Below are 16,977 nucleotides of genomic sequence, written 5' to 3' on the forward strand. Positions count from 1 at the left end.
TAAATTATAGGCCGCGCAATAGCACTGCTGAAGTGAAGAGTGATGTGGGCACAGTATATTATTATATTTGTTTTTACCAAGGCACTTCACATAGATGGGGTTGTCTAAAAACTTCGAAATGAGCTCATTCGACAGAAAATTGGAAGTTCTAGTGCTCTTTTCAAGAGTCAAAATTGATTGCAGGGCAACCCAGCTTACCTAGCGCTCTGCAACATTGCTTGATTCTTGGATTGTACCTTATAACATGCGCAAGAATTATTCTGATTGGCAAAAAGCTACCAAAAGAAGTGAAAATGCTGACCCTCATGCCAATCATACCTATCAAGAGGAATTCTTGCAGGAAGATGAGCCTTAAGCTCCCACAAGTAGTTTTTACTGTTTACATGTTTTTATGACTTTTGTGCTTTCACACTGGTTCACTCTGTATGGATGTACTAAATTAATTTTTTTTTGCTTTCATTATATTCGATGTTAACTGACCACTTTGAAAGAGGTTTAAAAGTTGTAAAAAGGATTAGTTTCTGAGATTTCAAGATGGACATAATTATGGACATATTTTAGACAAAATATGGACATAATTTGGCTGAAAAGGACACATTTTTGGGTGCTCAAGGGACATATTCATTAACCGAAAAGTTGGCAACACTGCCTAGGAGAGCGTTAGTTGAATAGAAAAAATAAAAAATCTTAGGATAGTTTTTAATTTTTTCATAACAACTACTTTAGCATATTTTTTAATTTTTCCCTCTAAGATGGGAAGCACAAAGATGCCATCGTTTACAACTGTAATTAGTTTTTTGTTTACCGTTTACATTGCCCATTCTATCTATGGTATTGCTTCAATGTTTGTTGCACCTCATTGTGCAGAAGAGCCATGTCTTCACCCATTAACTCAAGAAAATAAAGGACAGGTAGGTCTAAACCCCGGTTTAATCTGAATCTTAAAGTTTAGTTTTAAATACTTTCTAAGACCACACTGGCTATACATGATGTATGAAGCTAAGAGAGGAAAGGAAATAATAAATGATAAATAAAACCAAAAAAGGGTGAGAAAACAAGGATTTTGTCAGCCAGTGGTAAAATACGAAGACGAAAAACCAGAAAATATTTTGACAAGGACCTCTGTCATGTCATCTTCAGTGCTAAAAAAACAAAAAAAAACAAGAATTTAACCTTTTAGTGTTCACTGGACAAGATCTGAACAAACAGTGAATGAAAGACCAAAGCCAAAACCAATGAAAAAAAGGATTTTACCTAAGAGATTGTGCAAGAATCTTTTGGCCAGCAATAATTTTTACTATTCTGGCATTTTGGTTTTCATTAGATATGTTAATAGGTTCTCTTAAATTTGATTGGGTGCAAATATCAAAAGTCTTTTAGCATTAAATTTTTTTAAATTGGGCTTAATGAAATGTGCTCTGGTGTCCCTATTTATAGCCAAATTCCTGTTTATATATATATTTTTTATCTCAGTTACCTCTTTGAAAGATTACAGTAGGCCATTTACAGTAGATATTTTTCTTGGAAAAATTTATCTTGGAACTTAAAATATGATGAAAACTTGTTGCAAAGACAAACAAGCATCTTTATTGTGTCAATTTCCTAAGTTTTGTAATCTGACCAAGCAGAATTTTCCTCTTATTTTCTTTGTAAGGCCTGCTCACATTTATGGACATTGCAAAAAGTGTACATAGAAACTGCATCGAAACTAGATAAGATGGTTTTTTCTGTTATACTTTCAAATTTTAACTTCTCAACAAGATCTATAGAATTTTTCATGTAAGATTTCTGTGTGCTTAAAAGAGGCTTGAAAATCGTGGCCAAGAACTTTCCTACACTTGTAGCTGGAAAACTATAAACATGCTAAAATAGGACATAACAGAATATCTTTCTTATGGATTTTAGGCAGACCATAAAACTTTGTGCCTGAACATCCCCTGGGGTAGAATTTTTTGTACATTTGAGGGGTGATTAGTCTACTGTCTTGTCTGTGGGATCACTTTTTATTTCTTTGTAAGTATTTTTATCCATTAAAAGGGTATTTGCTTTCATTTTGTAATCTGTAGAATTAATAATTACTACTGTGTTTCCTTTGTCTGCTCTTGTAATTACAAGGTGCACACAATCTGAAGGCCTGTTTATCCAGAGAATGGGTTTCAAAACTTTAACACACGTTTTAAAAGACCATAGATTCAAAAGATACGTCCTTAGTGATAAAATATTTAACTTTAAATCATTATTATATTAGACTTTATTCGTTCAAGATTTTCACCAAATTTTATATATCTCACAAAGGTCTTTCCAACACGTTTTCCATTTAGCAAAAACTTGCTTATTGGAGAAATTTTTAAAACTGGAATTTCAACAAAAACGGATTTTCCTGCTTAGATTTTGTCCTGGCCCTCCTTTGGAAATTCTATCCTCTAAGGCTTTTACATCTAAGGAGCTAAGTATTCTTTCAAAAGGAACAAAATTTGCAATGACTCAGACAGCCATAAATACATCAGAAATTATTACGGGCATGAAGTCTGCTATTTTTAGCTCTTGTGGGGAGGTTGAAAATCCAGACCTACTCAGAGGTGAAATTGTAAATAGAATTCTTGATTATAGGCCATCTTTGTCACTTTCAACTAAGTCAAAAGAAGAATTTAAAATCCTCCAGAACTTAAAAAAAGATAAAAATACAGTAATTACAAGAGCAGACGAAGGAAACACAGTAGTAATTATGAATTCTACAGATTACGAAATGAAAGCAAATACTCTTTTAATGGATAAAAATACTTACAAAGAAATAAAAAGTGATCCCAAAGACAAGACAGTAGACTAATCACCCCTCAAATGTACAAAAATTCAGCCCCAAAGTTTTATGGTCAGTCTAAAATCCATAAGAAAGATATTCTGTTACGTCCTATTGTAGCATGTTATAGTTCTCCAGCTACAGGTGTAGGAAAGTTCTTGGCCACCATTTTTAAGCCTCTTTTAAGCACACAGAAATCTTACCTAAAAAATTCTATAGATCTTGTTGAGAAGTTAAACTTCAAAGTACAGCAGAAAAAACCATCTTATCTAGTTTCGAGGCAGTTTGTATGTACACTTCATGCGATGTCCATAAATGTGAGCAGGCCTTGCAAAGAAAATTAGAGGAAAATTCTGCTTGGTCAGATTACAAAACTTTGGAAATTGACACAATAATGACGCTTGTTCGTCATTGCAACAAGTTTTCTTCGTATTTTAAGTTCCGAGATAAATTTTTCCTTCAAATCATGGGCCTGTCCATGGGCTGTGTTTTATCTCCTTATTTGGCAAATTTTTACATGGATTTCATAGAACAATCTGCATTGAATAGTTTCCACTTAAAACACTCCCTCTGGTTTCGTTTCGTTGATGATATCCTTTCTGTGTTGGAAAAATGGACAGGACTCTCTTAGGGATTTTTTGGTGCATTTAAATTCTTTTGACTCAAACATCTAGTTCACAATGGAACTAGAAGATTCAGGAAAGCTGCCTTTCTTGGATGTTTTGATTATAAAAAAAACTCCTAGCCTTTATTTTTCTATATACAGAAAGCCAACCCATAATGATCAGTATCTACACTTCTCGTCAAATCACCCTCCTTCTGTTAAAAGAGGAGTAATAATCTCTTCAGTTGACAGAGTTTTAAAAATCTGTTCAATTAATCATGTAAATTCTGAATTAAATTATATCAAAGATATTTTATTCTGTAATGGCTACCCAATAAACCTTATTGAAAATATCATAGATAGACAATTAAAAAAGATAGAACAAGAAAATAGGGAGCCCGTCCCCCTTGATTCAGTCGTTCCAGCAATTGAGAAAAAACTTTCACCACTCTACCATATATTTTGAAACTTAGTGATAAACTTGGAAAATTTTTAAATAAACACAAACTCTCTGTTTCTTTCAAAAGTGAACAAAAATTTGAACATTTTTTCAACTCAGGAAAAGATAAAACTGACCATGTACTGGGTAGTGGTGTCTACAGAGTCCTGTGTTCATGTGAGAAATTTTACATTGGTAGGACCCATCAACAACTTGGTGAATGTTTGCATGAACACAAAACTTCAATAGATAAGTCCCTGAGATTGAAAAATAAAAATCACAACTTTGATTCTGCTTTGGCCCAGCATGTTTTCGAAAATCCTACACATCTTGTTCTTTTTGAGGAGGCAACTTTAATATCTACTCTAAATAGCCTACTGCAATCTTTCAAAGAGGTAATTGAGATACAAAAAAAATATATAAACAGGAATTTGGCTATAAATATGGACACCAGAGACATTTCATTAAACCCAATTTATAAAAATTTAATACTAAAAGACTCTTTTGAAATTTGCACCCAATCAAATTTAAGAGAACCTATTAACATATCTAATGAAAACCGAAATGGCAGAAGTGCAAAAAGTATTGCTAGGCAAAAGATTCTTGCACAATCTCTTAGGTAAAATCCTTTTTTTTTCATTGATCTTGGCTTTGGTCTTTCATTCAATGTTTTTTCTTATCTTGCCCAGTGAAATCTAAAAGGTTAGATTCTTTTTTTTTTTTTTTTTCCTAGCACTGAGGACGACTTGGCGGAGGTCCTTGTCGAAATATTTGCTGGTTTTTTGTCTTAATATTTTACCACTAGCTGACAAAATCCTTGTTTTCTCACCCTTCTATGGTTTCATTTATCATTTATTATTTCCTTTCCTCTCTTAGCTTCATTCACCAAGTTTAGTTTTAATTAGAATGCTCCAGTTACTTGCTGGGCACTCTTTCAAAGCCACTTTGTTATTGGCCTTTTTCTTCATCAGCAGTGACTGATTATTTGTCATCTGGCTGCCTATGAGTCTGTTTGAGTGACAGATGTCTTCTCCCCTCCAAAATCTCCACCCCTCCCTAATGGGGGATAATTTTCTATGTGGCAGGTGGGGGGGAACCGCCCCTCCTTTGTTTGCCAACCCTCCCTCAAGCCCCAAGTTTGTCCCTCCCCCATCTGAAATTTAGTTTCTTCAAAAATCTTGTCAAAACAAAGTAAAGTCTGCATAGGCCTAATTTAAACTTCAACAGAAACAGATCAGTTTGTTTAGCATATAGGCCTATTTACCTATATATTACTATAAAGTGTCTTTATTGTACTTTCATAGTACTATATAGTATCTTTACGGTACCAAATGGCTTGTTTTTCCGTTTTCACTGCCATTTTCACTTAATTTGGGAAAATTGGCCCCAACTTTGCCCCCCCCCCCAGGATTTTGACAAAATTATGCCACTGCTCCCTAAAGGTAAATTGAGAAGCCACAGGGAAAGTTGGACATTGGTTATAGGTCTAGTGTAGGGCAGAAATCAGATGCAGAAAAAGTAAAGATGGCATTATATTTTAATTCAATAATCTCTTCAGACATAATGGTACCAGTTAAGAACTCTCAACCTTCATAAGGTAACAGTATAAATTGTGGAAACTACTTTAAAACACTTGGCAATATTATTTATATCTTTCCTAAACACAGACCAATAAATTTCACCCATTCCTAATGGACAAGTTTATAGCCAAAATTTACTCAATACATTATCAAACTTATATTGTCAATAAATTATCAATACAATATTGGGAATAAATGGTCAATGCAATAAATTGTCAAATTTATAGCCAAGCTTATGTTTACTCAATAAAATGTCAATACTGTGACTCTTTTCTTCCTGCAGTTTCTTCTTTCCTGCCAAAAGAAAGTGTCATATTATTAAAAATTCATTGAGTAGGAAATAATTTGGGTTATATTTTTTTCCTTTAGGGGGCAAGGAATAAGTTTAGTAGTCTGTATTCTGGAAAAATATTTGCAGCCTTTCCAAAGGCACTTTCATTTATAGATTTTGTTAAAGAAACAAAAGCATCTGTTGTTGAATGGTGTTTCCTGAGACCAGTCTGAGCATAAGATACCATGTTATTTCTCTCCCCAAGCCATAGGAGTTAATTATAGACTGTGGTAAAATTCTAATTTAGCTACTTTTCACTATCTTGGAAAGGGATTATGTTAGGAAAATGAAACTTTCAGTAAATAATCCAGGGCCAAAAACATACCCCAGGAAGGTATTGCCAAGCTTCAATGTTAACCCTCTTATGATTTTGATAACTACTACTAACAACTCACCACAGTACCAAGCTGCCTAAGGCCAACACAGCTGCACACACTCCTCCATCCCAATCTATACAAAGCCTCCCTTTTTACACCCTCCCAGGAAGTTCCCATTTCCTTTAAATCTTTCTTTTTGATGTCCTCCCAGCCCAGACAAGGATGACCTGCTTCCCATTTAGCCCTAGACGGTTGACCAAAAAGGACAATCTGTCATCCTTCATCTGCACAATGTGCACTAGCCACCTCAAACTTTCTTTCATTATAGCCTTAGAAAGTGGTATTGAACCACATTTTTTGTACAGCCTACTGTTTGAAATATAGTCAGTCAGCTGGGTACCCAGAACAATCCATTAGCAATTTCTCTGGAAAACATCTAGCAAGTCTTCGTCCACTTTTTGGAGTGCCCATGCTTCAGAGCCAATGCTTCTTCTTGTTCTTCCAAACTTTTTTAACTGTGAAAAAACACCCTGAGCCTTGGCTATTCTACTTTTAACATCTTCACTGCTCCAACCATCTTTACTAATAATAATACCAAGGTAAATGAAGCTGCCCACTTGATCAATCTTTTTGTTACCCAACATCACCTTTTCATCTTCACTTATTCCTAGCCATAGTGACTCAGTCTTCTTAATATTAATTTTCAAACCTGTTCTAGCACCCTGAACTTGCAAAACCTCTAAAAGTTCATTCATTTTGCTCACACTTTCATCTAGGATGCTTAAATCATCAGCATAATGTAAGTCCAGAAAACTTTTTCCTCCCCATTTGTTTCTGTGTTCTCCCATTGCCTTTCTTGTGCTCCTTGAGACAAAGTCCATCTAAATAATCCATATAAAGGGGGATAGAACACAACCATGTTTAACTCCTGATTTAATACAAAACCAGCTGCTAAACTCATTTCCCACCTTAAGTGCAGCAGTGTTATTCTCATACATAGCACTAATCATTTTAATGGATTTGTCTGGTATACCATACAAGGGTAAAACCTTTGCTAAAGTTCTTCTATCAACAGAATGGAATGCTTTCTCATAATCTATAAAACTGAGGACCAAAGATGTTTGTTAACTCAGTCACTTATTAACTATTGACCTAATAGTGAAAATTTGGTCAACACATCCTCTGCCTTTTCTAAAACCTCACTGTTCTTCTCTTAAAACTTTGTCTACAGCATCTCTCAGTCTAAAAAGTATCATATTACTAAGTAATCTGCTAACTACAGAGACCAGACTAATGCCTTGATAATTACCACACTCACTCTTATCACCTTTGTTACACAGTGGCTTAATTAAGGTTTTCCTAAAATCGTTAGGTACTTCCCCTTTTTTTTGATCATTTTAGTACTGTTGCTAATTCTTCCTCCCCAAACATATTTTCCTTCACATCTAAGTTATCACAAACTTTTTCATTTTCCTCTATATCTTTTGGTTTATATATTTCTTGGTTTAGGAAATTTTCAAAATATTCTGCCCATCTCTCTTAACTCTTTCCTTATCACTTATTGTGCCCCCATTCCTATCTTAAACTGGGACAAGTGCAGATTGACTACTCCCTCTCAATTTAGTAACATGTCAGTACAATATTTTACTATTATGCTGTCTAGCTGCATCTTCCAGATCTTTAGTAATTTTATCCATGGCCTCCACTTCAAACCTCCTTAGTTCATATTTTAATGCTTTCTCCACTTTATTTACATTCCTTTTGTTTTCATATGATCTATCACTCAGATAAGTTTTGTATAAGTCCCTTCTCCTGTCTATTAAACATAATTCTTTTTCACTAATATTCTTAGCTGCAGTCCTAGCTTTTTTCCCTAAGAGACCTTCAGCAACTTTACAAATAATTTTTCTAAAATTGTTCCAACCTTCTTCCACATTGTCAAATTTTAAACTCTCAAGTTTAGTATTCAACTGTTCCTGGAAAATTTATCTCAAGTTCTTATCCTGGAGTCTACCAACATCATAACTTCTAGGTAGGTAGTTACCCTTCCAAAATTTCATCTTTAAATTAACCCTAGACACTACTAGATGGTGATCTTTACTTTTATCAATAGCAGCACTCCTATATGACCTAGTATCTTGTATTGATCCTGCCAGTCTTCGGTTTACTATAACATAATCAATAAGGTTTGCTGTCTTACCATCACGTGAATACCAAGTTTAACTTATGAGCCATTTTATGGGCGTATTGGTTATAACTAGATTGTTATACCTACAAAATTGCAAAACTCTGTATCCTTCAATGTTTTCTTTTCCTACACTAAATTTACCTAGGCTAGGATACCATCTATCCTTATATCTACCAACCTGGGTGTTAAAATCTCCTAGTAAAAACATAATATTTCTACCTGGGATTCTGTCTATTTGCTCCTGTAACTGTAAGTAAAATTCATGTGAGTCAATAGTATCTCTGTCATTCAGCTCTACAGAGACATGTACTACTATAACTGATACACTGAACTTTTTAGTCATAAAATGAGCAATTAGTATTCTATTATTAGTACCTTCCCAGCCTAAACAAGACTTAGCAGCTCCCTTGCTCATCATGATCCCTACTCCCTGTTTATGTATCCCATCCTTCCTGCCTGAGTAAACAAATTCTATGTCACCCAATTTCATGCCCCTGGATATGAGTTTCTGAAACTCGTAATAAGTCCAGTTTGAATTGTCTTTATTTCGTCAGTCAAAATGTTGATACAATAGTAATTTTTTAACGTTGTAACATTCTAAGTTCCAATTTTCATGTTCTTTAAATCATTGAAATCATTTTGGGCTCAGGAAAAGCAATGCTCCAAGATACCAGTGCAGGACAGGGATCACATCTCCTCAATTCTACGCCGAATTGCTTAAGCCAGCTTAGAACTAGAAAACAAGAAGTCCCTGGGACCTCCATTGAAATTTTGACAAAACTTCATTTTACATTAATTTTCAGTTATCAGTTTCTTTGTCTCTGAATTTAGTTCTGTAAATACAATTTCTGTTATTTGAATAGAATTTTAAGCTATATCAATGGTTCTTTTTTCAGAATCTAGGAAATGTATCTGTGGATCCTTGAAACCTCATATATTGGGATTGAGCAAAGTTGTGAAGTTGAAAACAGTTTTGTTGTACTTCATTTAAGCAGAAGATCTATTTTGCAAGGTGTCACTTTTATAACACAAAGATTTTTAAAGGACATAAAAGGTCAGGGCCCTCCAGAGGGAGAAAGAGTAGAGGTAGTTATTCCAAAATAACTTCCTGGGACATACTTTAGTTTGTAGACGCATCCCTGAAAGTTTCATTTTCCTAACATAACCCCTTTCCAAGATAGCAAAAAGTAGCTAAACTAGAATTTTACCTAGGTTATTTTCTCCATGAACTTTCCCAATGTAATGGACAAATATTTATTTTTTGTTGAGTTATCATGATAGGCCCATATGATGGAATCTCATGTTTTGGTTTATTTCTCTTTTAAATTTTTACAAGAGACAAGCATTACCAAGTCTTGGGATAAACTAATATATCCCATGCTATATTAAAATACATTAATAGTTAATACCTTCGGTGTATAGTTTTGGTAAATATTGAGCAATTCATATTATTGACCTAAAAATTAAGAGAACATACTACTCCATGTCATTTTTTATGCTCTTTCTGCTAGGTTTTGAGAGAAAAATGTATCAAACAGGTTTGCCTGTGTTTTCTAACTATAACATCTTTTACAACATACAACATGATTTACAACATGTGTTTTCTAACTATAACAATCTTTTAACAACATAAGATATGTTGTTATAAGTTATTTCACACTCATGTGGGCTTGAAGAGGTTTTATTTCAACACCTATGACTTATTAGCTTCTGAATCCTGGTTTCTGGTGATTTAAATTATTTTCAAAATTATATGATTACATTATTTTGATTTAGATGATTAGATTATATTTTAGATTATTTAGATTATTATTAGATATATTTTATTGTTCTCTTAAGATTAGTTGCAGCCAAGGCTGTACCCAGGATTGCTTTTCGGAGGGGGTTTTACTCAAAGATTTTTTGTTGGGGGTGGGGGGAGGGGGGTTTACGCATTAGAACCTAAAAAAACGTATACAAGATTTGTTTATATCCATTTTTGTTACGTTTTTACGAGTCAAACAAGCATTTCGGATGGGGTTCAAACCCCCCTAACCCCTAAAGTACGGCCTTGGTTGCAGCTTGCAGTTTATTGGTATGTGTATATGTTGATGAGAGCATAGGTGATCTATTTGTTTTCTTTTTGTTGACGTCCTTTTAACCACCATGAGAGGTATTTATTACACCAAAGAAACAACAACAATTTTAACCTTAAGATGTATTAAACTTGTCTTACAGGGTGGCAAAAAACGCACTAAAAATAATACAGGACTAAATAAATTATAAAACAATTAATAGAAATGGCACATCCTAATCAACACCACAAATCTTACAACAAAACAAATTCAAATTTACTATTACAATTTTTTACTATTAAAATCTATCATGCTTTGGGGATGTTTTGCGAATTAAAATCTTCATTACGAAAATGTATCATGATGTGGGGATGTTTTGTGGATTAAAATCTATAATGGTCTGGGGTGTTGTGTGGATGTTTTGTTCTTGCCTTTGTCATTGGTATAGCAGGATTTGCTGCATCACTTAGCTCTGTGGCCTGCGCATCACGTGTCATATATATTTTGCATCACTAAATTGATACTTGAACATTTACCAATTTGATTTAGAAAATAGGTAGCTGGGGATGTGAGGCTCAGCTGTAACAGGTCCATTTATGTTTGAAGCCATTGCAAAGTGGTCTTTGATCATTGCAAAATGTCAAAATTCCTTGATTTATTTTTGCTACAATACAGAAACGTTAGTCACAAGAAACATTATGATTAACAAGTCCATGAAAATCAGTCTCAGCCATGGATATTGTTCCTTGATTCATTTTTACTACAATATTCATAATTGCTTCTGAGTCGCCTTAAAACCTTAAATTGCACTTGCCAGCGATAAGGACTAATCCTGTAGACGCCAGTCAATAATGATGGTGACTCAGCTCATCGGGCGCATCCCAAACTGGAACATTTTGATTTGCAAGTCCATGGAGCTGGATCCTGGAGTTGATGAATCTCAGCCATGGGTTTTTTAAGGCATTTTTATTACGATCTTCTTAAGCTAGAAAACTCCTTCCATCCATGCAGGTAAATACTAGCCATGTAGCAAAAAATCTTTAATAGTACATGGATATTGGGGAAGAAGGTGCTATTACAAGGATATAGTGGGTTCAATGCATTTTTTTTGGAAAAAAGTTATGTTCTGTTGGCTGGGTTCCATAGGAGTTGATATAGTGAAGTTGTCATATGTATGTAGAAAAAATAATCAGTAAACAGAAAACCATACATGAAAAAAAAGGGTTAGAAAGTAAAGGAATATACAAAGATTTACAGTTGTGAGTCTGGACACAGTCTTGTTTGTAGTTCATGTGCAGTGGGTTTTGTTATGTCAGTGCACAATGCTGGGCTCTGTTTGTATATTTGTATATACTCCTTTACTGTCAAGAATATCCTTTGTTTTCAGATCTTAGTTTAATTTGACAGTTTGCTGGTCTTGGCAATGAGGTCTATGTTAATCTATCAAAAAGCCTCCTAGTGGCTGTCTAGGTCCAAGCACAGAAGCCACTAAAAGCTCTTGTTTTGACTTCTACTGGTGGCAAGTTTTCCTAGTATTTTTGTTCTACTTATAAGTATGACAAATTATACGTGCCTGTAGGCAGCAATTTATAAGAAGACTGAAGGGAGGTCACAGATCTGTTAAATATGGACAGCAAAAATACTGACGACTTATTTGACAAACTTTTCCATTTTAAAAATTGTAATTTTCAAACAATTCATGGTAACGAACTGTAAGAAAGAAGCGATCCAGATTGTAATGGGATCAATTTTCAAAAACCTCAAAATTTTCCAACTAAAGTTACCTAAGTAAAAGTAAAACCACCCAAAATATGAACTTGAAGAATTCAAATGACCTACAGATCGAGCAAGACTTTCCAAAAGTCTTAAAAGTATCATAAATCTTAAAAGTCATAAATCTTAATTAAACCCAAGTAGCTCATTGGTTCATCATTACCCAATAGTAACATAGGCCATATAGTAGAACCAACAGATTTTGTAAAATATACTTGTGAGTAACGCCCGGACGTAACCTCTAGCGAAATTGGGAAAAGTATATAGCTAGAACTTAGCAATTTTGAGTCAGTCTTATTGGAGTCTTATTTTCAGTCTTGTCTCAGTCTAACCTAGGAGAGACTACTATGAACCTCTTATGATTTGTGTTATTTGAAATTATTTGCAGTCTATTCAAAATAAGCTTTTGAGAAAATCTTTTACCAGTGCATTACCTTTTGCGTCGCATCGCTCCAGATGACCATTTTATATTAGTGCCTTGTATTGCAAGTGTGTCGATATAACCGAAGCTCTGCGACAATTATGTGAGTAATAATAAACGCATTACTTTCTTATTTTATTCTCTCTATGTTAATATTTCTCAAACTTGTTAGTCCTTGTGGCTCCACTCGCTCCTAAGGGAAACTGAAACTTCTCAGTCTGATTTCGACTCAGTATGGCCGTTAATATAAGCTCCCTATTTGTACTACTTGTTTAAGCCCCCCCACTCTAGAAGTTCCGCCTCCACTCAGGTAAGTCACACGCGAACCATCAGCTAAGAGCTTGACTAAATTTCCCCATTGAATTATTAATTGGAATTTCCGTATTAGGAAACATCAGAAGATATAAGAACAATTTGTTTTTCAAAGAAACCCCCCCATTAGACAGATCAATAGTAACCGAAACTCTAAAAACAGAATTTTGATACCAATAGATACATCAAAAGAATCGAGTTTTTATGCTGATTTCAAATATATAAGTTTTTATTAAGTTTAGTCTTACCCATCAAAAGTTACGAACCTGAGAATATTTGCCGTATTTCTGAAATAAGGGAGAAACACCCCCTAAAAGTAATTAAGTGTTAATGAAAATCACACCATCAGATTCAGCGTATCAGAGAACCCTACTGTAGACGTTTTAAGCTTTTATCTACAAAAATAAGGAATTTTGTATTTTTTTGCCAGAAGAAAGATCACTGATGCGTGTTTATTTGTTTTTTTTTTATTCACAGGGATGATCGTATCGACCCAGTTGTACTAGAATATCGCGAGAGGGCTCATTCGAACGGAATTTAAAAATTCTAGTGCCCTTTTTAAGTAACCAAAAAAATTGGAGAGCAACTAGGCCCCTTCCCATGCTCATTGTTTCCCAAAGTCACTCGATCAAAATTTTGAGATATCCATTTTGTTCAGCATCGTCGAAAGATCAAAAAAGTATGTCTTTAGGTGTAAAATGACCCCCCCCCCTCCCCCACAGTCCCCGGGGGAAGGGCTGTAAGTTGTGATCTTTGCCCATTGTTTACATATAGTTTTTGTTATTGGGAAGTATACAGCTATTTTTTTTAAAGAGGAGAGTTGTGCTTAGGGTGTATGCTGATGGGGAGAATCTTTCTTGGGGAGGGAAATTTCTGAGGAGTAAATATTCTAGGGTAAATGTTACACTGGGGGATTTTGACAGAATTACTATACAAAATTCTTTTTAATTGTCTTACCATATTTTTATGTGGAGATGATCCGCGGGGATTATCCAGGGGCCTTTTCCGTGTGTTTTGTTTTCTGGGAAATAATTTCAAAGGAAGGGGGCATTTCTGGAGAGATTGAGAAACCAATTAGAGCTTAAAGTCTTATTTAAATTAACTAATAATTAATTTTTGAGTTAATTTAATAATTTTATTAACTAATAATTAAAACATTCTTAGGCAGCACAATAGTGAAGCCTAAGAGTGGGCAGCACTATTTTGAAGCTTAAATGTGGGGCCAGTAATCATTTGCTTACATTGCCAAAGCTCGACTTACTAGACTCTCATTGCTTCGATTGCTGAGCTTTTTTAAGTAAAATTTTCGGTTCTTTTTTGTCCAGATATTTTCTTTTAGGTTTTAATGTTATATTCTAAATATCAGCGGCCAAGTTCATTATCTGACCTAGAACTTATTGACAACTGGGAAGATTTCAACTTCAATGAAAGCCATGAAAAGTGAGTCGTTTATATATATCTATTCTACAAAAAGAAGAAAAAACCCCATGAAAAACATTTGGTAAAACTCCAGTTTACATGCTTTTTGCTATCTTGAAAAGTTTTTAACCAGGTGGACGAAACATAGTAATGACTCTATTGCAAAAAAATAGGGCATGAGGGGATATTTTCAAGCATCCACCTTTCTCTCCCATAGTCCACTCAGGGGGAAAGCTGTAGAATATTTCTGCTATGGAAAAAAAAACAACTAAGAGTTGATTACCATCCCATTAAGGGCCTGGAAAGCTATTCGCTCTCGTGTCTCCTCTCATTTTCTACTTTTAAAGCTTGAAAGATTCTTAGAAAATGGGTCCTAAATATACAAAAATGTCAATATGAGAAAAGCCTGTATCAGAATCCAGTTAAAATGCGCGTAAATGTCTTGCTTAGTTGTAGAGTAAAAAAAGACTAGGCTAAGCTAGAATATACCGTAGATACAGTTTGGATATTGATATATAGTGGATATTGATTATTCCAAGGGTATAGTTTGGCTGTTCCTTAGCCAAACTATATCTATCTATAAGATCTTATTAGATAGTCTAGGGATACACATACTGAAACGTTTGTTGTCAAAGATTTGTAACAATGGCTGCTTCCCCAAGCTCTTTGAAAGTATGCACATCTCCCCAATAAGGCCAATGGATTATACCCATAATAAAATTCTTTTATGACTTCCTAGCTCATTACAAAACAATTTGATTTGTATTCTTTCATTACGCATGCAATAATACAGCATATACATTGAAAAAAAAACCTCCATGTAGAACATAATTTCTGCTATTAATATCATTGGGCTATTCTAGAACGTAAAATCAAATAAGTCTTCTGAACATTTAGTAATAATAAGCTAGTAAAAATATACAAACTTCTCACAATATTTCAACACAAGACTATCCAAACAACAACTTAAAAATATAACCACATTATTATCAGCAAATGATGTAGGGCAGCAATGTGGAGAAAAGTTAATGGAGTAGGTAATGGATAGCCAAGTAATGGAGCAGACCAAGGACTGACCCCTTTGGCACACCACAAGACATATAATATGACTGAGAAAAAAGATAATCCGTTGTTATTTTAAAAAAACTTTTTCAAAAAAAGGTATAAAACTACTATGAATAAAAAACCTATGAATAACTATGAATAATTATAACTATAACCATAAATATAACTATGAATAACTATAACTATGAGTAAAAAAATATGAATAACTATAACTATGAATAAAGAAGTAAAATCGGTATAATTTGGTAAAATAAAGTTCCTCCAGGGAAAGTCTGGTGCAAGGTTGATGTTTTAAAGTTCCAGTGCAGGTCTAAGATTGCTAAGCACATTTTTGAGAACGGTGGATGTTTTTTGGGATTATAACGGATTTGTCTTCTTTTTTACTAACAAAAATGTCGCAAAAACGTAACAATTAAAGTCTTCATAAAATACTATAAAAACAAAAATAAACATTATTCCTTATTTTCAAAATGGGTCCGCGCTGGTTTGGTCCGCAATGGGTCCGCACATCCTAAAAACACACTTCAACTATTATTACTTTTCCTCGAAAAAAAACTTGCTTACTTTAAACTCCCGATCCGTACCTCTGCTAAAAATTGAAATACGAGCAGATTATTTTGTTTTCTTTAACCATTAACAGGACCAATTATCGCCACATTAGATATTTAACCAGAACAATTTCATTTATACGAACTATTTTTTAATTTTTCTATTCGAGTACCAAATAGTGTTCAGAAAATGATCGGAAAAACATTGAGTTCCTAAGTAATGGAAAGGGCATATTTTTACAGTTTATCTATTTATTTTATAGCAATTAATGACAAAAAATTTAACATAAACACATCCCATCCAAATGCTACAGCTTGATATGGAGGAGGGATAACCAAAAAAATAATAAAAAAAGACAACACAAAAAAAACGAAAAAAAAAACAAAAACAACTCAGCATAAACCTCAGAAGGGGTGTAAAAACAAACACAACTGCAACATCATATACCCTGCTACCAATCGCTTAACACTCCACACTCAACTCCTTCCTTAACACACTTCATTAAAAATGAAACACTACTTTTAATGATCTAATACCAATTTAATCTATCAACTATGCACCCTATTATATTAATCATTAAAATGATATTTAGAAAACAATTCATTTTTCAACGAATCATTTAACGAATTCCATAGCTTATCCCCCTAAAAATAAAAAAAAATCAATTGAATTTATTGAAAAAATGTGCATTGTCAGTTTAATATACATATACCGATACTTATTCCTTAAAATCTTAATTAATTTTTTGTTTATTAAAGCTATAAAAGTGAACATTTAGAAGGATTTTTTTAAGTTAAGCACAAATTATATTCTGGCTTTTAGAAAGCATAGGGTATGTAATCATTCACACATCACTTTCTGCCCTTTTTGAGCTTGGATTAGTTTTATTTTTGTTTTGTTTTGGGTTTCATTTATTTATTGATACTAATTTCTGGTAGTTGTATGATTGGTAGATTATTTGATTCTGTTTTTTTTTCATTTTTGATATAATGGAGTTCTTTTCTTGTTTTTGAAAAACTTATTTTTTGCAAAAATTTTTTTTGATTAATTTATGTTCGTTTTATATTGACATAATATTTTTCAGGGAGAAAGAGTGAGCCTCTTCTGAAGTTAAACAACTATCATTTC

At 33.8% G+C, this 16,977-nt stretch overlaps 1 protein-coding gene across 1 annotated transcript in view; it reads left to right on the forward strand.

Annotated features, from left to right (window-relative positions):
* The first annotated feature begins 677 nt into the window (after positions 1-677).
* Positions 678-16,977, forward strand: part of LOC148947924 (lipid scramblase CLPTM1L) — a 74,872-nt gene continuing 58,572 nt past the window's right edge. Inside the window, exons 1-2 of the mRNA XM_089095145.1 lie at positions 678-911; positions 14,156-14,256. Coding sequence (XP_088951271.1) covers positions 753-911; positions 14,156-14,256 — 260 coding nt within the window. The 5' untranslated portion in view covers positions 678-752. The remainder of the gene's footprint in view (positions 912-14,155; positions 14,257-16,977) is intronic.

The sequence above is a fragment of the Artemia sp. Qi Xiang Cuo genome, chromosome 10 (assembly GCF_049724085.1).
Source record: "Artemia sp. Qi Xiang Cuo chromosome 10, ASM4972408v1, whole genome shotgun sequence".
NCBI lineage: Eukaryota > Metazoa > Arthropoda > Branchiopoda > Anostraca > Artemiidae > Artemia > Artemia sp. Qi Xiang Cuo.